Below are 22,395 nucleotides of genomic sequence, written 5' to 3'. Positions count from 1 at the left end.
TAACACCAGCTGGCCTGTCGATACTCTGGCCTGGGGTCACGCTTCATAAGACATAACAGACTGCCGGTTTCAGACACCGCCCCCTACTGTTGATGTGCTCCAGTGCACTGATAGAGCTAATGTTGTTTTGAATGGCAGAGCTGGATAGACGAAGTAGGCGAAAAAGGGTTTCCATTCAACTGTCAATTGTCATTCCACAATGATTCAATCCAAGATTTGTTGTGTCTCCTCTCTCTGAGTTAGTTTTAATATATGGGTCGTAATCCAAACAAGATAAGTGCTTTTTTACTGTTGGCACATTTCTGCTACGCGGAAAAAAACAACCTGACCAACCTAACGGCATCAGCGTTATGCACCATTAGAAAACTGCACCCATATTTTATAACAAAACAATCTTCTAATAAAGTCTTATCTAGCACGACACATTCTGGCAAATACCCCATTCAATGGGCCAACATACATTATGTAAAATGTTAGTATCAAATTCCAAAACATTAAATGGAAAAATAATATAAAGTAGAATCACACTGTGGAGTACTGGAGTACAACATCCCCTCCTATCTTATATAACATTTAGACATTAACAATGTACTCCTCTAACATCCCCTCACATCCTATATAACATTTAGATAGTAACAATGTGCTCCACTAACATCCCCTCATATCCTATATAACATTTAGATAGTAACAATGTGCTCCACTAACATTCCCTCATATCTTCTAAAACATTTAGGTAGTTTGACATTAAATTGAAGTGGCGCGATGCAATTATTACGAGGTCTGCCTCTGAAACTGAGAAGCTGAATATATGATGACAGAGAGCATTGAGGCAGCATTAGAGGAGAACCGTAGGGTACTTTGAGTGTGTGCGTGCATGTTCGTGTGTGTGTGTGTGTGTGTGTGTGTGTGTGTGTGTGTGTGTGTGTGTGTGTGTGTGTGTGTGTGTGTGTGTGTGTGTGTGTGTGTGTGTGTGTGTGTGTGTGACTGTACCGGATAGCTCCAGACTAGCCTAGGGCTGGCTGTGTTAGTGTCTTCTTCTTAGCTTTTTGTTAGCAGGCGAGCTGTCACACTGAATCTGTCCTTACAGGACCACAGCCCCACACACACACACACACACACGCGCGCAGATGCACGCAGACACAGACACACACACACAGTGACATACTAAAGTGGAACACAGGAACAAAGGCCACATTCTAATGAGGATGAGTACAATTCAGCTCATTATCGTTGTGTTTGTTAAGACAGGGTTGCGTATGATAAGACAGGATTATACCACATCTAGTGGACATTGTAGCGGTGAGAGATCGTCGTCTAACTAATAAACCAATGTGTGACATTTCACCTCAACCATACCCACCTCCACCCAGACTCTCCCCACTGCCAAAGCCTTCCTCCACCTCCACCCAGACCCACCTTTCTCAAGACTAACCTCCACCCAGAACCCCCCCCACCCCCACCTCCCACTGCCTCTAGCCACCCTCCACCTCCACCCAGCCCTGACTTACTCCAGACCGACCGCCACCTCCAGGAGAAGCTCAAGCAGTCTCTCCTCTCTCACCAGGGTAAAGAGGGCTTCCTGCAGATCCTCCACAGGTACATGGAGGTGCACGGCACCGTGTACTACGAGACCCAGAGACCCCCAGAGGTCCCCGCCTTCGTCAAGAACCACGGCCTGCTGCCCCAGCACGAGCTCCAGCAGCTGCTGCGCAAGGCCAAGGCACGACACTGTGTGTGTGTGTGTGTGTGTGTGTGTGTGTGTGTGTGTGTGTGTGTGTGTGTGTGTGTGTGTGTGTGTGTGTGTGTGTGTGTGAGAGAGAGAGTCTGTCTGTCTGTGTTTGTGTGTGTGTGTGTGTGTGTGTGTGTGTGTGTGTGTGTGTGTGTGTGTGTGTGTGTGTGTGTGTGTGTGTGTGTGTGTGTGTGTGTGTGTGTGTGTGTGTGAGAGAGTCTGTCTGTCTGTCTGTCTGTCTGTGTGTGTGTGTGTGTGTGTGTGTGTGTGTGTCTGTGTGTCTGTGTGTCTGTGTTTGTTTGCCTGCTACAGATCAGAACATTAGACACTGGGCTGGGTACACAGTAGATAGATAGTTGAGTAGAGTGCTGATTCTCAAAGTGGGGTCACTAGATGATTTCCAAATTGTCCCAAATTGTCCCATGTTATAATGCAGCAAAAACACATTTTATCTCTAGAAAGCCACCAGAAATGGGTTCTAAGTGCTATGATAAAAAAATAAAGTTTTAAAAAGAGGACGTTTTAAATGGATTACTCACTAGTGCTAGACGTGGCTTGCTTGGCTAACATGGGCTGCTGATTTGTGCATGGGGGATGGAGATAAAGATGAATAGAGAGAGACACAACAGAACAGTGTGTGTGTGTGTGTGCGTGTATGTGTGTGTGTGTGTGTGTGTGTGTGTGTGTGTGTGTGTGTGTGTGTGTGTGTGTGTGTGTGTCCTGTGTGTCCTGTGTGGGCTGTAGTGTGTATTCCGGGAGGGAGACAGGGGTCACAAGTCTCTTAGAGTTTGCCAGCTAAATAGTTTGAGAACCACTGGAGTAGAGTAGAGTCTTTAATATCCCTAAGGCGCAATATGTTTATCGTAGCTGCAGTTTATAGTAGTGACAACAACAACACCAGAATTGACCTCTAGCAAACAAGACATACAAAAGACAACAATATGATATTGAAACATTATGGACATAAAATACAGAATCCAACAAACAAAGATAACTAAAACACACAAATATCGTAGAAAAACTGTTCATGTAAAAGTGTTGTTTTTTTAACATACCCTGTTTTTCCCCACTTTAGCTTTTCATTGGCTTTGGCTTCCCATACGAAGGACCCGCCCCTTTGGAGGCCATAGCCAATGGCTGCATATTCCTGCAGCCCAAGTTCCAACCTCCACACAGCTCACTCAACCACGAGTTCTTCAGAGGCAAGCCCACGTCCCGAGGGGTGAGCTCATCCGTTACCAACTGGTACTCCCCTGATCTTGTTGATACCCATTGGTCCTTCTGCCTCTGTTGGCGGTGCTCATGCCCATATTCGGCTATGAGGTCACTGAGGTCAGTTTTTTTGCTCTTTTCTAGAGCTTAAAATAAAATTGGGAACTAAATACAACTGTATACAAAATCAGCAGTCAGGAACTTCTCCAAGATGAGTAAATGCTTAATTCAGGTGAGACTTACTTACTGAACGTACATTCAACTCATACAGTAGTAATAGGGTATTGAGTTATTAACTAAATGTACAAGGTACCTGTGGTGCAAATTTGGAGGGCAAAATCAATACGCGGTTTGAATAGCGCTAGTCACTCGGAACCTATGAAAGCACCGCCTCTTCCCATCCTCGCTGCAGTCGCTCATCCAACATTTATAATCAAGTCGATTTTTAGTTTTATTTTCCTTATGTTACAATTTCTTCTGCTGTTCATTAGAGTCTTCCCCGATAGACGGTGGCAGTAGGTGGTGAAGACTCCCAGTGTTCAGGAGCACATGTATTCAGCGATCCCTGCAGGAGATCAACATAGTGCATGAGTGGACTAATAACAAAAGCTAAAAACTCCCTCACCCCCGTCTTGTGTATGGATTGCTTGCTCAGCGCCTTGACCGATATTGTATTTGCTTGCGCAGCGTTGCCCCACATGTGACACATTGAATAAATGAAACGATTCCAGTGTTTTCCTCATTAAAGTCTCATTGTACACATGTGCGGCCATTGCCCTTCTGCAAGGAATGCATTACGTCTCACCTCTCCCGCCAGGAGGGCGAACGTGGTTCATGTGTCAGGTCATGCATAATGTGAAATGGTTGTGGAAATGATCTTGTGAGAGTAGAACACGTCTTGTTATGACAAAGCTTTGTAGTTGATTCAGCTGAATGAAAGAGCCCACAACGCAGCGATCACCATCATGTCTCACCACGCTCTGAAGTGTGCTCTGAAGAGCGTGCTCTTCTCGTCAGGATCTCTTGGAGCATTACAAGAAAGCAAATACGTGGCGCCGAACATTGCTCAACATTGATATTTTGATGTGGCAATGTATGTAATGTATTATACTGTAACAACGCGGACACAGGGAAACAGTGAGGCGACTTGTTCACACTGGATCAGTCTTGACCACCTTTGTCTTTGAGCCAACTCTTGACTTTTCCTAAATATGTGTGCATGGTATTGTATTCTTACTAAGTTAAGTTACTAAGTTAATGTGTGTGTGTGTGTGTGTGTGTGTGTGTGTGTGTGTGTGTGTGTGTGCGTGTTCCTGTGTGTGTGTGTGTGTGTGTGTGTGTGTGTGTGTGTGTGTGTGTGCGTGTGTGTGCGCACGTGTTCCTGCATGTGTGTGTGTGTGTTTGTGTGTCATCTCCAGGTGTCCTCTCAGCACCCATACGCGGAGCAGTACATCGGCAGGCCTCACGTCATGACGGTGGACTACAACAACTCCCAGGAGTTTGACACGGCCATCAGGGAGATCATGAGGACCAAGGTACGCCGTCTTCTCCTTGCTGTCCTTCTCCCAGGTTTTGTCTTGTTGCGGTTCTGTTCCCAGGTAGTGCGTGGCAGAAGTCTGGAGGTTTGGTCTGTGCTTTTCCCGTTGCTATTCTCATTTGTAATGAGTGCCCGCCGTATTAAAGGGGGCAGCGTTACGGCTCTGCTCTTTTGGTAAGAGAGAGTATGCCTCCTGCTTCCTACGTGTGCTGTGAAAAACATTGCATCCTTCAACATCAGCTCTAGCTCCCGCAAGAAAGGGAGAAAACTTGGACCTCTTTTCTTCCACATAAACCTGTTTGTGAGAATTGAGTTGATTTGAAGGACGCAGGATTGTCTGACACTGGAAAACAACGTGTGCGAGTGTGACGTTGGCCCTTTACGCTTGCCGATGGACAAAACCAAGCGTGGCGAAGCTGATCGCAGCACATCAGCAGTGTCTGCTGTTTGCCGCTCCAGTGCAGTGTGGAACAATCGCAGTGCATTCTTTTCTACCTTCCATCCCAAAATCAAAACGTAGCACAACACACAAAGGTTTACTTGTTATCCTTTCATCAAACCCTCAAGGCCTTTCAGCATCAGCACGTTCTTAATTGTCCTTTAAGAAAACCAAGTCCATGGTAAAGACAGACAAACCTACAGACAGACAGTCAGAGAGACAGCCCTAGATGACAGCGATGGAGAGGGAGGGAGAGAAAGTGTGCTGCTACATTGCTGTAAACATCGGGGCTTTAAGTCTATTTGTTCAGTTAATGGAGGGCCATAAGAGCAACAATGGTAAAGATGAGAGGAAGAGAACTTTTAGACTTCTTCTGAAGAGAGTTTCTAATATTTATCTTGACATAAAAATCCAAATGTTGGCACTATGATCATCCGAGTGCGGGCCTTTTACTTTGAAAAACGACACCATCTCTTCATGGTTGCTCTCGGGACTCGCGGGAGTTTTGTGACAAGTTATTTTTAAATGGATTGAACGTTGCAGTGTGTTTTTTGGATTATTCTTATTTTGGTTTGAAAGTTAACTTGTTCAGTTATACAGAGAAAATTATTGGATAGTTTGATATGGATGCTATATCAAAGGATCAGTGATTTATCGCTGTCTGTGTTAATCCCTGAACAGGGGATACAGGACAACAATCCCTATTGTTGTCCTGTATATACTTTATATTCCACCCCACCAGGTGAACAGAGAACCTTAGCCCATATCACTGCAATGACCAGCAATGACATTTACACCTGCTATAATGCAATTACATACCAATACTAATACACTCATATCAATTTGGGGGTGCATTTATGTGGCTTTATTCTGTTATTCTGTTATAAAATAAATAAATTCTTCGTGCACAGCAGTAAACCTACCGGTGAAAACGAAGAAACGCAACCAAGAAAAGCACATTTTGGCCAATCAAAGTAGGCCTTTTTTTGCCCAAACTGGCAAGGCACAGCAGGGGGTGATCTATTGCTATGCAAATAAACACTAATGAGTTTCCAAGCAGGCGCATGCTGTAATTAGGAGCTCACAATGGAAACATTTCTCTCATTTCTACGCTGGAAAACGGGAAGGGGAGTAGACGATGTATCGCAATTAGTGAGGAATAACGAGCGACAGAGGAATAATAACAACAGTTTCATGCGTTTGTGTATGTGTGTATGTGTGTGTGTGTGCATGTGTGTGCTGTTGTGTGTGTGTGTTTGCAGGTGGAGCCGTACCTTCCGTATGAGTACACGTGCGAGGGAATGCTGGAGAGGGTGCACGCCTACATACAGAACCAGGTGAGGCCACGGGAGCCCAGAGAGTCAGTGACACTGTGGAGCCCTCCACTGCAAAAACCTGCGTTGCATCACCATCAGCGGTCACATGACGCCCGTTACATGATCCCACCCCCCCCCCCCGTGGAGCGCATTCAGCGCTGAGCTAACTCGACACCAGCTCAGTACTATACAAGTCTAAACTGAATAAAGCATGCACTCATCCTAGGGTCAGGGTTCTCAACCGCTGTGTTTTTATACATGTTTTATGCATGTTTTTATGTCGTATTTCGGTTCCAATTTTATTCTAAAGAGATGAGCGAGCTCCGACTACTGGCCCGCTGTGCACCAACAGTTGGCTTTGTATTTATTATTTGTTATTGTCAGTTCACTGTGCAGAGCAGTCCTCTATCCTGTCATAGCAGTGTGACATTGAGCATAGAAATGGCGCTCTCTCGTTTCGGTAGATCGTTATTATTCCCACCTTTTCCCTACCCTTGTCAACTCCCGGTTTAATCCATCCCAAACGTGTTAAGTGCCATCTTATTTTGGGCTCACAATATATAATTAAAGCTGTGTACTTCCCACGTCAATTTTGTGCAGCTCCTTTTGTGTCCTCGGTTAGCTTCTGGGCATAATGGGTGTGGGTGTGCGAGTGCATTGTGTTACTGTTTGCACAATGCTCCTCAATCACACGTCCTCCCAAGTTCCACCCCGGCATTGATGGCGTATGTGTTTTTTTCCGCTAGTGAGCAGAGACTTACCCAGTAGAACTCATTTTGACTCCAGAAGATGGTGTGCTAATTAGTGCATGCAAATGTTGTGTTTGTTCATGCATGCCTGTGTCTGTGTTGATTTACAACAGCGTTGTCTGCATGGGTCCTCTGCTCTCTGCCACACTTGCTCTCTCTCGTGCGCTAGCTCGCTATATGTGTCTTTCTGTCTGTCTGTCTGTCAATCTGTTTCTTTCTGTCTCTTTCTCTCTCTCTCTCTCTCTCTCTCTCTCTCTCTCTCTATATATATATATATATATATATATCTAACCCCTGCCTATCTCTTTATCTCGCTCTACTCTCTCTCTCCATCTCTCTCTCTCTCCCCCTCTCTCCCTTTCTAAGATAGATATTACATTTAGCGGTCAAAGGTAAAGCTGTTTTGTATCAACGGTGGTCCATTCAGCCTCAATCATCAAAAAATAAGAATGAACCAAACTATTTGTGATTTTTCTACCACTATCACTGTGTTGTAGCGAAAAAAGAATCAAAGGCAGTTTACAAGAGCATGACCATGAACTCCATGTTTCCTTTCTGTTTACACCTTGAATAGATGAAGACGCTCATATTCAGAGAATTGAAGGCAAGCTGACTGGTCTTATTGAAGCATTGTGTACCGGTGTTAGTGACTGTATTGAAACGGATTATGTACCAAAAATAACCCTCAGATACACATCCTGGTTTATCAGTATCTAACATTTGAACACATGAACATCCGTGTGATCTCCATGTGAGAGACTGTGAGAGTCTTATGTAAGGAAGGACAAGACAAAGGCTGACTCACTCTATCTCTGTACCCTCTCCCTTCCAGGACTTCTGTGTTCCGGAGCCTCCGTTCCCACTGGGCAACCTGTCCAAACCGGTGGCAAGCAGCATGAGTCCTGGGCCTCTGTTCGTCCCCCTCTCCAACACCACAGCCCTTGGCTGGGCCGCCAACATCACTCCCCCCCCTGTGTGGCCTCCCGTCAGCTCCCTGCGGCTCCTGGTGTCCCAAGAGGGCCAGTCCTGCATCGAGACCTGTCAGTCTGCCCGTCTGGTCTGTGAGCCCGCCCACTTCCGCTTCATCAACAACAAGGAGGCTCTGAGAGGGTGAGTGACGGCTGTCCTGACGTACCACGCGTGGGCATTGGAGGGGTCCCTCTGTTGAAGCGGCTTGTGATAGTCTGATCTCACTCAACACCTGCTGGTAAAACAGGGGGCCCCTTTAAGGTGGTCTCTGCCTGGACCATTCATTAGCAACACGCCACCGTCAGACCTTCCTGAACGCTTCATGCATTCAGCGAGTTAAGTCGGGCATCTTTCAAGAAACGCAAGGCGCAATTCTCCTCGGCTGTCAGCTTTGTCACCTGCGTTGAAATGAGGACGTAGCTCGCAGTTTTAATCAGGTGTATTCTCACGTTAGCATTCATGGGTTGATTGAATCCGCCGCTATATATATATATTCGGGGGTGCCCCGGTGGCTCAACGGGTAGAGCGCATTCCATATAGGCTCAGTCCGGATCCCGACCCGGGTTTGAATCCTGCCCGTGGTCCTTTTACTGCATGTCCTCCCCTCTATCTCCCATACCTTCATCTCTATTCTACTCTATAATAAAGCATAAAAAAATGCAAAAATATATCTTAAATTAAAAAATATATATATATACATTCATAGACTGCTGAGCAATTGTTGTAAATCACACTTCCAATCCCGTTTGTTTCACCACAGCTGTGTTTATGTCGAGGTCCTGATCCCCATCACACGGGCCCAGTGCCCCAGTCTTTCTGGGTGAACATCTGGAGCTCTGCAAGGCTCTCAGCGTCAGAGCTCCAGATGTGATCCATCGGTCTCCAGATGTATCACTCCAGATTTCCGTCTGACACAGACACACTCACACACACACACACACACACGAACAAGCACACAGCGCTTAGTCACACTCTTTGTCCTAGTGCCTCGACTGAGCCGTGGAGCATTTCCCACAGACGAGAAGCACTGGGACCCTCCACATCAAGAAGCAGCAGCTTGCCTTTCCAGTTTACCTCGGCTGTGAAGCCCTACTGCTGCCACAGTCCCAGTCTGACACACACGCACACAGACACACCCAGACACACACAAACCCCCTTTGCAGACATATTATAAGTGTGTCTGTGTGTGTGTGTGTGTGTGTGTGTGTGTGTGTGTGTGTGTGTGTGTGTGTGTGTCTGTGTGTCTGTGTGTGTGTTTCCCTCACATCATCATCACCTGTGTCATTTCCCAGTATCTATTCCTCTTTATCTGTTCTGTCTTGTCACTTGTCTTAAGGCAATCTCTCACGCTCTCTCTCTCTCTCTCTCTCTCTCTCTCTCTCTCTCTCTCTCTCGTGTGCGCCCCGCTCTCTCTCTCTCTCGCTCTCTCTCTCTATCGCTCTGTATTCCGCTCGCCACACATTTCTCCTCCTCTCTCCTCTCCTTTTCTGTCAGTTCATAAGTCATTCCCCCACATCTTCAACCTCAAATTCTCACTTCACCGTCACTCTTTTTCTATGTGTTAATGTGGTGGTTGCAGTGTAAAACCGCTACTGTACGCCTCTGCTTCACCCCCCCCCCACCCCCCCTCCTCCACCCTCATTACTTTCATTCCTCACTTCCTTTGTCATATGCAGAACTCGAGTTGCAGAGAGTTGGGAACATCTCATATAGGGTTTCCACCGAGGCTGCCACTCGAAGTTGGCCAGCTTTGAATGTGCACTTCTTTGGTGCTGATTATTTCATTTCAGATGGAGCTATTCTACAACATACTTTTTTTCTCTTTTCTTCATGAAAACTTTATTAAGAGCTGGAGAGCTGGAGGGGTTGCCGGTACAACAGTGAGGCTGGTTAAATATTGACGGCAGCCGAGTCTAAATGCTCCTGATGAGCTGGTTATTGTGGTGCCTGACTGAACACCTCCAACCTTGTGTGAATGTGTGGCTGTCTGCGATTGGGTGAATTTGAGCCAACGGCGCAGAGCGATTTGATTTGCCACCGCTGTTTCTTTTGTTCAGACTGCCTGAGCTTAACTTTTGCACTTTCCATGACTCGTGTTGAATGAACAGGACTGGAGGATCCAGCGCGAATAACAGTTCGAAAATCGAGTCATTTCTATGCATGACAGATTGCTGCCACATCATTTCATTCCCTATCACAGACCTTGTGAAATTTAAATTCATTTTTACTGACTGTCCCTCTGGAAATCTAGGGACACATCCCCAACCTGTTGGAATGAATTTTCTTGCTGTAATATTCAGAACAATTACAGCTATCTTCCTAAGACTACTATCGGTGACAAAGGAGAGAAACCCAAAGACGGGGGCGTGTCCAGTGGGGAAGGGGCCGACCAGAGTGGCACAAACCCCCTCAACATCTGATTGGCCATGCCGAGTGCCCAGCCCCCCTACTGATCTAGCAGGAGATTGACTTGATTTTGAACTTCTACAAACCTCAACAATCTAGTATCTTGGACCAAATAATAAAAATGTGTGTAAAATAGGTTTACAGTCTCTGCACCACTCCACACCGTGTTCTAGCTTGATTCCCTGCCCCCCCTGTGTGTTATTCTGTTCCACTCCTATGTGCCTATGTACTCAGCCCAATCTAAACTCCAGAGGCATTTCGTAGTTCTCTCCCATCCATTTATTGATGCAAAACACAAATGACTCATCTGCTCTTTCTCTCCTCCTCCTCCTCCCCCTCTCCTCCTCCTCCTGCTCCTCCTCCTCCTCTTTATCCTCCTTTTCCTCTTCCTCCTCCTCCTCCCCCTCCTCTTCCTCCTTCTCCTCCCCCACCTCCTCCTCCTCCTCCTCCCTCACCTCCTCCCCCACCTCCTCCTCTTCCTCCTCCCTCACCTCCTCCCCCACCTCCTCCTCCCCCTCTTCCTCCCCCTCCTCCTCCTCCCCCTCCTGCTCCCTGCAGGCTGGACGTGCAGTGCGAGGCGCTGGATTCCGAGTCCAACCACGTCCTGCCCGCCTTCTCAGTGGCGCGGCGCGAGTGCAGCCTCCAGCGGGACCCCCTGCTGTTCAGCTGCGCCGGCCACTCCCCCAGGTACAGGCGGCTCTGCCCCTGCAGGGACTTCCGCCGCGGACAGGTGGCACTGTGCAAGGAGTGCCTATGATGAGCGCACCACAGAGGCCGACAGGCAGGAGAAGAAGTAGAAAGAAAGGAGAAGCAGAAGGAGGAGGCACATATGGATTTGGGGGATTAAGGTGGATAGATAAGCAGATGCAGGCGTTGGAAGAGAGAATTGCTGCGGAGCGGTTGTGTTGAGACGTATCGGCGGAACCGGCGAGGAGAAAATCAACAGAGGATTGATTGGAGAGGCTCCCCTTATCCCCCAGGCGGGCAGCGCTGTGAAGCACTATTTGTCTTTTTCAAACAGCCACAAGGTATGCAGAAAATGGTAAAATATGCGGCGTAGACGCGGTTCGATGCAAGAAGCCAAAGGTGCCAAAAAGAGTAATGGAGCAATGGCTTTGTGTTGTGTTGGGGTTGTTGTGACAGCTCCTATAGCCGTGCAGTTCGAGGCTGCGATACGGATCGGTGGGCTCTTGGGGTCTAGAACACGGGTCACATGATCAATGGCTGCTAGTTTACCCAGGAAGTGTGTTTCCCTAAAGGTTTGATGTCAGTATTAACCCCGCATTGATCAGCGTCATGTGGCCACCAGATGTGACACCTTTGTGACATCTTACACCCTTTTCTTAAGAGAGAGGGTTTTTGACGTCAATTATAAGCGGGAGTTGTGTTGCGTAGCTTGAAACGTCCACACAAGACCCCCCGCCAAACAGAGACCAAACGTCAACCTATGAAAAGTGTTGAAATATCTCGATTTGCAGAGGCCAAGACCGGGTCAATATCTAATCTCCACTCTTTTCCTCGGCGTGTTGTGATTGGACAAGGGATGATGGACAACCGGCTTATCATCCTGGCCCTTTTTTTTTTCTCTGTCTCTCCGGTTCCCTCCCTCCTGCTATGATGGACGGAGTCATTTGTCTGACTTCCCAGAGTGCACGGCAACAGCGGTCAATGCAATCAACTCGGCTCACATGAGGAAACACACACACACACACACACACACACACACACACACACACACACAGGGGGATGGAGAGGGGATGCAGAACGAACATAAAGGTATACGATTATTTTTCAATTTGGGGTCCCCCCCCCCCACCAGCTAAGTGGATTTTAAGAGTCCTGTGAATTTTGTGACCAAAAAAACAAAAACTGTCAAAAGATTGAATAAACAAATGAGAAAAGTCATAAAGCAGCAGCGTGGAAGTCTGTTTCCTTTTCTTCCCATGGGAGCCTCTTAGATGTGTAATGTTTTTTCTACGTTTCAGGGTCTGCCCTCAAATACATCTCAACTCTTAACCTATCTATCCATGTATCCCTATGTAACCCTACCCCCCCCCCCACACACACACAGTCCTCCCTCCATCCAACAGTCCATCCATCTCTCCATCCGTCCGTTCAATTGGCTTCCTAACCATCCATCCATTTATCGTCACCTGTAGGACAGCTTTTTTGATTTTAGGGAGCTTTTGTTTCCGCTCAATTTAAACTCTAATGACTTACCTTTGTCCAATGAGCGTGAATCGATGGTGTCGGACACACAGGGTGGGACAGCGGACAAAGCCCAAGAGATACTGAGGGGCGCTGAGCGAAAGATCCCAAGGTGTCCTGTGAGAACATTCAAAAGAGGAAAAACGAAGCATGCATTCATACACACATCCATACATACATACATCCATACATACATACATGCATGCATACATACATCCATACATACATGTATACAAACATGCATACATATATACATGCATTAATGCATCAATAAATACATACATCCATACATACGGTACATGCATGCATACATACATACATACATACATACATACATACATGCATTCATACAAACATACATACATACATGCATACATACACAAACATACATGCATGCACACATATATGCATACATATCCACATACATACATATGTACTTTTAACGTAGCATTTAATAATATCTCCTATCTTATCATTATCCTAACCCAAATATAGTTCCTCTCGCCTTTTGTCTTTATAAACCATGCCAACTTCAACATCTGTGTCCATTATGAAATACCATTTATTTTTATGGCTTTTGTAGTGGATTGTCAGTTGAATAAGCAATCAAAAAAATGTGTGCCCTATTAAATTATCAACATCTTTCATCCCCTCTAAACCTAAAAAAAAGATAAAACTAACTGGCAGGCAAAAGACTTGCAGCAGAAGCTAACAAAAATGTAAATTTGTTTTAGTAATCTAGCTAATGGCTTTTAAAAGTTAATTTCCCTGGGTACGTATACGCAATTAAAAGCATTTTAACTGCAAACTCCATTTACCAGCATTTGGGATTGCCTGTCAGCACGTGTTTGCCATTCTCAATGAGATCCATGTTTTCTCCTCAATGTAACTCAACGTAATCGACTCTTTCAACCACCTGGTGGACGGATGGAACACTAGTTGGAGCTCTTATGAACCCTCTGGGTTGAGTGGACGTAGCGTTCATGATACCTTTTGGAGTCAGATACACCTGTGTAGTACAACAGCCACTGTATGGTGGCTGTTGTACTACACAGCCAAGGCTGATCGCTTTGACTCCCAATTTTTTCTAGGTTAAAAAATTGTGTAGACATTTTTATATATATAATATATAAAGTCCCCACATGGTGGTAGATGGAACACATGTTGGAACTCTTTGGAACTCTCTGGGTAAAGCGGTCATGATACGAGTCAGAGTTGTGAGATCACCCGGCCTCAAGGTTCAATTGCAGGGTGAAGTCATCAAAGTTGGCTGTGGAGTACAACAGTCACTGTATCGGTGGCCGTTGTACTTTCACCAGCCAAGGCTGGTGAAACCTGTGATACCGTTCATGATACCTGTGGGAGTTAAGGCTGGACGACTTCACCCTGCATGTGTGTGGTCGTCTGGTCCGTCACCACGCCACATGGACAGACGCAGTGTGTCTTTGTGCAGATGTCTCATTTCGTCTTATTTTGATAAATAATTAAGTTGATGTGATGTGATGTATTTAATTTAAACAGTTAATGGAGCTACAAATCTATTTTGGATGTTGCGACTCGATTCCTGTAGATTTCTGGCAGAACAAACCTTATTGGCAACGCTGCAAAATTCACTTACTTTGAATACAGTTATGAACATTTGATGTTGATATTTTCTTTGTAAAATCTGGCAGCAAGACATGTTATCATAGAGCCATAATGTCTGAGGCACATCTGCCTGATATACTGCTTTTGGATAAATTATTAAATATTGTACATTTATTTATAATACTGTGTTTGTTTGTGTGCGTGCGTGTGTGTGCGTGTGCGTGTGCATGTGTGCGTGCGCCCACCTGGGATTAGGGTAACATTGGCCAGCAGCCTGAATCTCTACAACAGTGGATACAAAATGTCAAATGCAAAGACAGAAGAAGATTCTTCCATTCCCCATCGTAAAGAAGAAACAAAAAACCGGGAGACGGTCCGGGATTTTTACAGTCCCCCTGTGTTTCACTTTAACGCCTGGGCAATTCCGATGACAATGACCATTTTTGATCTCTCCCTAACCCTATGTAATAGATCCTCCCGAATGAAATACATACACTGATCATACCGATGCAACAAGGCCGTGTGCATACAAAAAAATCTATTTCTCCCTCTCTTCCACGGGTCAGAGCGCGCCTGTGTTCGCCTGAGCCGCAGAATTGAATGGAAATGTTTGAAAATGTCAGACGTGCCGGTGTAATTTGTGACAACGCCGTGAAGTAAGTAGGCAATTCATATGCGTTAGAAGGTTAATCACTGAGGCTTGTGTGTGTGTGTGTGTGTGTGTGTGTGTGTTGTGGGGGGGCGCGGGGGGGCTTTCAGTGTTGCGGTGGCCTCAGCTGATGTTGGTTTGTTATGAGCGAGAGAGAGAGGCAGGCAGAGAGACGGCCGTACGAGGCGGACGGGGAGACAGACAGGATAGACGGGAGAAATACATCAGAGAGGACGTTTCATTTGGAAGCGGTGAGGGGAAACAACACAGAGACAACAGAGTATAATTAAAAAATAACAATGGTGGAAAGATTGGAAATGACAAGGACAGAAGAAATATAAAACACAGCAAGTAAATAACCTATTATCTGCCCTATGTGCCAGATGCACAGACGAAGCGATAAGGAGAGAGAGGGAGATAAGGACAGGGAGAGGTGGGGGGGGGGGGGGCGAGCGCAAGCCAGGGACAGAAGAACGAAGGCGATAAAAGTCTGGCCCGCCCAACCGGCAACAGAAACACGTAACTCCAACATAAAACGTGCTCTTCAGGAATTTATCACCACCGGCCCGAGTCATTTGGGCTCATAAACGCAGAGTTTCACTCCTCACAGCCTTCTCCCTCTCTCAGGGTGACTTTCAAAGTGTACACAGGAGCCGCTATAAAAGCAGATGGGGTGAATCTCCAGCAGCTGTGGTCCCTGAATCTACAGGGCTCCGTCTGCAACCTCCTCCAAATCACTCTGAGGGGCGGTGTGTGTGTGTGTGTGTGTGTCTGTGTGTGTGTGTGTGTGTGTGTGTGTGTGTGTGTGTGTGTGTGTGTGCGTACGTGTTTGTGTGTTTGCGTGCATGTGTGTGTGTGTGTGTGTGTGTGTGTGTGTGTGTGTGTGTGTGCGTGCGTGTGTGTGGGTGTGTGTGCGTACATGGCAGTTTGTGCGTGTGTGTGTGTGTCTGTGTGTGTGTGTGTGTGTGTGTGTGTGTGTGTGTGTGTGTTGTAAGGGTCTGCGTGAGTGTGTTATTGTAAGTGCGTGTGTGTCAGTGTGTACGGGTGCGAGTTTTGTTCTAGGATGTGTGTTTTCGCACAGCAAAGAATTTACGCCCTGCCGTCCGTGTGAGAGAGTGAGGACTTTTCTCAATATGGCTGCCGGCTATGAGTGAAGCCCAACGATTTGTGGCTCAGGAGAGATTTCACATTCTGTGTTTATTCAGGTTTCCATTCCCACCATCTAGAGACTCAGAGGAATTTGCGAAATCAAACATGGGCCGAGGGCGAGAGAGAGAGAGAGAGAAAGAGAGAGCAGCGCAGGAAGACTGCAGTTAAACTAAAGCTCAAGGTCAGAGAAAGGAAAAGGGGAATACAAAATAAATAAAAAGTCATATCTTCAGGTGCAAGGTGAGGGAATGTAAATATCACCGGAGCATGTCGGTGAATACAGGACAAGTCCATTAGTGTGTTCACCGAAACCCACTTTTAACGCTTGAGTAGGCCATTTATTTCAGAAGAATCTTTTCTCATATTTGTTGAAAGGGCTCACATCCTGACAGCATTCAAAAAAAGAAAAACATCTGTTATCTGTTGCAGGCCTTGAATAAGCCCATTCAACTATTGAATGTGTCTGAATGAAATGATTGGAGGTCCTACCTGTCTGTGTACCTTCCGGCCCAGCTACCTGTTGCACTCGGCCTCTACACTCAATGTGCATGACCACACCTCATGGATAGGTAGACCTGTCACTCACCTAGTGATCTAGTCAGGTGGACTTGGGGTGTGGCTTTGGAGGGGGGCCTGCAGGGGGGGATGGGATCTAGCTTACTCTGGCTGGTTTCTCCAAATGGCCTATGTATATATTATTTTTATATTACACAACTAATAACTATACAACTATAACTTTCAGTATATCTCTGAACATCTGCATTAAATAATCTCACAGCAGATCTAACCTCTTGTGCAGGTAGTAATTATATAACAGCAGACAAACACGTTTCACGATCAAAGTGCCATATGGAAATGCTTAAGTTAATTGAACACCAATGTCAGGTGAATCTCTCTCTCTCTTTCTCTCTCTCTCTCTCTCTCTCTCTCTCTCTCTCTCTCTCTCTCTCTCTCTCTCTCTCTCTCATTCTATATCACACTCTTTCTCACAAACACCCACACCTACACACACACACACACACACACACACATATTTACCATGCAAAACACACCCAAATCCCATCCTGAATCATGAATCTGGAGACCTACAATCTCCTTGGCTTTCACACGTCCACGTGAGATGAGATTCCATCTCGATCGATCTCCAACTTGCACTCTTTTTTTTAATGCTACGGTTTATGTGCAGTGTTAGCGTGAGTGGGTGTGTACCTGTATGTGTGTGTGCATGCATGAAAGAGAGAGAATGTGCATGAGAGAGAATGTGATGACAAAATGCATGGCTGTGTCTCACCACATGCCTACCTAAATCTTTATTCTGAAGCCTGTTTCTGTGTGCATAACTAGTTCTATCTAAGAAACATTATTTAGCATATGATCAACCCTATTAATTTCATATCCCAGCATATTATCTATGCTGCAGTTCCAACAGTAATTAACCAGATCAGGACTCATTGATCTACGTGGATGGTTAATTAGTGAAATAAATATCTCATTCAAATTGATTTTTCGGGGAGTATAATCAGAGTAAGCCTAAATCAGACATGGTCATAAAGTCTTTATCACAAACACACACACAATCTCTCTCTCTCTCTCTCTCTCTCTCTCTCTCTCTCTCTCTCTCTCTCTCGCTCTCTCTCTCTCTCTCTCTCTCTCTCTCTCTCTCTCTCTCTCTCTCTCTCACACACACACACACACACACACACACAGCATATAGGAAAAAAGGGAATTAGCACTCTGACACACACCATCATATACACACACTATAAATTGCTTGTTTTCACCACACACAGTAAACTTTGCAAACATACAATTTGCACACATACAGTGCTGGGTTCACATGCTCTCTCTATCTCTCGCTCTCTCCTTCTGAGGTGGTGCTGCAACACTTTTAATCCATTGTTTATGCATGATAGCTTTGATTGTGATTTGTTTCCTCCTTGTTACGCATAAGGGGGTCAACGAGTCCTTCGGCAAGCTAACCATAAATCATTTCCAAAAATATTGTAATCACAAAATTGTTTTGTAATAATTTTTCCAACATCTTATTAATGAAAAAAAGATTATTGCATCAATTTCTAACCAAATTACTTTGACTACTCCCAAAAATGTACACTAAGCGCTACCGACACCCAGTTCATAACCTTCATAATACTGTGTTGCAAGGGCGTTGATAAGCGGGCCATAGGCTCAATCATCAGTGTGATGCCTCATTTGGCAGTGGATAATGACCTAAGTGACATCTATTTTAATGAAAGTCTTTGGAGGTCTTTGAGATTGCCACTTTGCTGACTAAAACTGAATGAGGTAATCCCAGTTTCCTAATGTCCTTCCACATGGGTGTGTGGCGGTGTGGCATGGCGCTTCTCCTCCTGTGTGACTGACCATTGCTTGATTTGTTATAAAATGACACCATGCTGTAGTCGCTCTGCCAACATGTTGAGCTGTTATCACAGCTTTAGCCTGTTTGGCAACCTAGTGGGTTATCTTCAGATCTATTTGAAAGGGCCTCCCTCTACCGTGTCTCTCCTCCTGCTTCCACTCTCATCTCATCTTGAAGGGAAATAACATAATAAACCTATCATCCTCCATATGTTGTCAATGTTGATCCAACAGCTCCTTACTTTTAATGCCTTCTTTCTGTTTGTGATCATGACGCAATTCCCTGGGCTCCAATTTGTTGTAAACACACACAGACACACAGATACTCTGTTGATTTGTTCGTTGGCGTTCACTAGTTGCACCTTCTCCGGATTCTCATTAGATTTTCCCTCTCTTTTAACTTACCACACTGTTTGTAGGTGTGTGTGTGTGTGTGTGTGTGTGTGTGTGTGTGTGTGTGTGTGTGTGTGTGTGTGTGTGTGTGTGTGTGTGTGTGCGTGCGTGCGTGTACAGGGGGCTTGTGTGTCTGTGTGTGTGTGTGTGTGTGTGTGTGTGTGTGTGTGTGCGTGCGTTCAGGTGTGCGAGTGTGTGTGTGTGTGTGTGTGTGTGTGTGTGTGTACGTGTGTGTGTGTGTGTGTGTGTGTGTGTGTGCGTGTGCGTCTGTGTGTCTGCGAGTGTGTGTCGCAGGTTAACCAACCATAAAAGTAGCCCCCCATCCCTTTGTAGCAGTAGCTGCTGGTGGGGTTGGTGGGGTTGTGGTGAGCCCTCTCCTTTTGAAGATGGCTGAGAGGAGGAGCGGAGCCTGTGGTGCAGTCAGATGGTCAGATCTCTGCTGGACAGCACACATCAAGGTGGAGTGCATTAAGGTCCCTCCCTTTCCTTCCCCTCCCCACCTCAGATCTATTCCTGGGGCTGTCTCCCAGCTTCTGGAGCACATCGTCCCATGGACGGAGAGCATGGGGGGGGGGGGGGGGGGGGAGCTTAGGCCTATTAGAATTGCATTACAGTGCTGGAGGATATGATATCCCACGGTTACAGTGAAAGAAGAAAGACACGGATGGAGCAACAGATAAATAAATAAGGCGAGAAGGGAGATGAAGGGATGGATGGAAGGTAATATGAAGATTTGTTTTGTTTTTATTCTTGGCTGAAGCTAGGAAGACCAACCCTCCGGAGAACCAGACACCCTCTCCACACATTTTTGGTCAAAAGAACTGACGGAATCGCCATTCACACACAGAATGTGTCATTTGATTTATATAGTGGGCACCCCAGTCAAAGAGATGGAATCATCAATGGAAATTAAAGTTCAGCCATTTTGCAGATCAAGCCATCCATGTCTGAGGTTGTAAAACTGCAGTTACATTGTGTTATTAATGTCATTAGAACTTAAATGTACATTTTCTACCACTTCGGTTGCAATTTCCACAACAGAAGTTTTCTGTTGAGGAAACACAGGTCTGTTGTGGAACAATTTTCTTGTTGTCCTCAAATAATCTGTAAAACTAAAAGCAATGACAAGTTCATATTTCACCCCCCTTGGCAACTGTAGACAGTTGCAGACTGTGAAACTTAAATGTCAACCAATCCATGTTTGTTGACAGTTAAATAATCTGTGACAGTACACAAAGGAGGAAAAGGACAAAAACGGTATGTATATATTAAAAAAATAGAAAAAATATCTCCTAATTCAGTCTCCTAATTCACCCTTTGTTTCTGATGTCCTTTGGAAGCACAAAAACGTTGATGTGTGGTTTGCTAGTGAAATATCTGCAGGTAGAAGAGAAATCTGAATTAAAATACCTGCGGGTTCCGCCGCATACTAATCAGAGAGAGATGAGGGAGAGGCGTGTAAAAGCAGCGAGGAGGAGGAGAAGACGAGAGGAGTGGGGAAGGAGCGCTTCATGGCATCCTGTTCAATTATTCATAGGTAATTGGCTGGCGTCCCCTGGAGTGTCGGCGCCAGCCAGAATAAATAAAGTTATGTGTAAATAAAAGAGACACTTCATTGGCCCCTGCTAATATTTAAATAGCATCAAATCAATGGCGGCCGCCCCAAGACAGATGGAGAGAGGGAGTAAGAGAATGGGGATAAGGGAGAGAGAGAGAGAGAGAGAGATAGAGAGAGAGAGAAGGGCCGGAGAGGTGGAAGGATAAAAACGACAGAGGCAGAGGAAGACTCTCCCTCTGTTGTCCCCGTGTCAGTCTGCCTGACCGTATTGAATACGTTGGCAAGCTGTGGAGAGCAGACAGCAGAATGTTTCAAACAAACAACTGTGTGTTTGTTTGTGTGTGTGTGTGTGTGTGTGTGTGTGTGTGTGTTTGTATGTGTTTAGGTGTTTGTGTGTGTGACTGTGTGTATATGTGGGTGTGTCTGTGACTGTGTGAATATATATATATATATATATATATATATATATATATATATATATATGTTTTTGTGACTGTGTGTGTATATGTGTGTGTGTTTCATCGTGTGTGAATGTGTCAGTGTGGGTTTGGGTGTGGGTGTGGGTGTGGATGTGTGTGTGTTTGTGTGTTACTTTGTGTATACTATGTGTGTGTATATGTGTGTGACTGTGTTTGACTGTGGGTGTGGATGTAGGTGTATGTGTGTTACTGTGTGTGTGTGTGTGTGTGTGTGTGTGTGTGTGTGTGTGTGTGTGTGTGTGTGTGTGTGCGACTGTGTGTGTGTGTGTGTGTGTGTGTGTGTGTGTGTGTGTGTGTGTGTGTGTGTGTGTGTGTGCGCGACAGTGTGTGTGTGTGTGTGTGTGTGCATGAGTGTGGGTGGGATGTCCGTGTGTATGTGTGTGTACATGTACATCATTTGCTATTCCATCCTTTTATACCCCTCGCTCCCCGCGGCCTCCCCCTTCTCCGCTGTCCTTTCATTAACATCAATCCCTCTGCCTCTGTACTTCTCAAACTGTCCGCTGGGCCGTGTGTCCCCAGCGGACGCTGGAAGAACAAGGGGGCCGTTGATGTGGGCTGCAGAAGCATGAGAGCATGGACACACACGCACACACACACACACACACACACACACACACACACACACACACACACAAACACATACATAAATCCATTTTAGTCCCGAAGCGATAAAAAAGCCAAACAAAGCTGTTGGAGCTGCAGAACTGTTTCAGAGCTAATGGCCTTAATGTGTCATTGCTGCGATTTGTCACAACAAGTGCTCTTAGGAAGGCCCTGGCTTACCCCTGTTAAACAAGCCCCGCAGCCTTTTGCAAATCTCCAAACGGACACATTTGAATGTAAGAGGAGAGTGTGTATCCGCCACCAGAGAGAAGCTAGAATCAATAGCTAATTGCCCCCCCCCCCTCCCCCGCCCCATCTTCTGTTATCTCTCATGTCGTTAAAGAGCGGTTCAGAGAAGAAATGAGAGAAAAGAATGATAATGATGACGTCCCCAGCAGAAGATGTCGATGATAAGGGGTTGGGGGGAGCTGGTCATGAGCGTGCTCTTTAGCACGCTCCTCCAGCCCCCCCCCCCCCCCCCCAGGCCCCACGTCGGGTGCAGTCTTCACAGGCAGTAAAGCAACTCTGCCTTCAGATGTCTTTAAATGACGTGTATGTGTGTAGGTGTGTGTGTGTGTGTGTGTGTGTGTGTGCGCACAAATATGAACACAAATATGAACGCTATGTAAATAAATGCACTCTGGCTGTAGAAAAAGGCCTCGTTTAAACAGCAGGGATGAAAAACGTGTGATATTATTGTTCTGGCTCCAGCAGCATCTCTTCTTTCCACAACTCCCCATGTGATTTAAATTCCATATTCATTAGCTGGTTAACATTTGCCTCCCAGCGCCACGGTGGCTGGAGCCCCTGCTTGTGGCGGGGGGCCAGGTGCTACAACACTGAGAGGCTTTTACGGTTCATTTTTTGAAAACTGCAAATATCTAGGTGATCAGGCAGTGGCTGCCAGATCAAATGGAAATCCAACGCCAGCTGATTTAACCCTGGTGCGGCACGCTCTGCTTCTATCTACTGTCGGAGGGGGGCAGCCGACCAGCAGGCCTCGGTGTGGGGAATGGGAGGGCGTGTGGCC

At 45.9% G+C, this 22,395-nt stretch overlaps 1 protein-coding gene across 1 annotated transcript in view; it reads left to right on the top strand.

The window, feature by feature from the left end:
- The window catches only part of mgat5b (alpha-1,6-mannosylglycoprotein 6-beta-N-acetylglucosaminyltransferase B), a gene marked incomplete at both ends in the record, with an annotated part of 133,331 nt that extends 122,217 nt beyond the window's left edge, over positions 1–11,114 (top strand). The window contains 6 exons of the mRNA XM_084465126.1: positions 1,556–1,720; positions 2,805–2,951; positions 4,360–4,476; positions 6,180–6,254; positions 7,815–8,092; positions 10,916–11,114. Of these exons, the coding sequence (XP_084321252.1) occupies positions 1,556–1,720; positions 2,805–2,951; positions 4,360–4,476; positions 6,180–6,254; positions 7,815–8,092; positions 10,916–11,114 (981 nt within the window). The remainder of the gene's footprint in view (positions 1–1,555; positions 1,721–2,804; positions 2,952–4,359; positions 4,477–6,179; positions 6,255–7,814; positions 8,093–10,915) is intronic.
- Between the last annotated feature and the right edge of the window lie 11,281 nt (positions 11,115–22,395).

The sequence above is a fragment of the Micromesistius poutassou genome (genome assembly GCF_964030765.1).
Source record: "Micromesistius poutassou genome assembly, chromosome: 3".
NCBI lineage: Eukaryota > Metazoa > Chordata > Actinopteri > Gadiformes > Gadidae > Micromesistius > Micromesistius poutassou.
The sequence above is the reverse complement of the archived record's forward strand: the minus strand, read 5'-3'. Positions and strand labels throughout refer to the sequence as shown.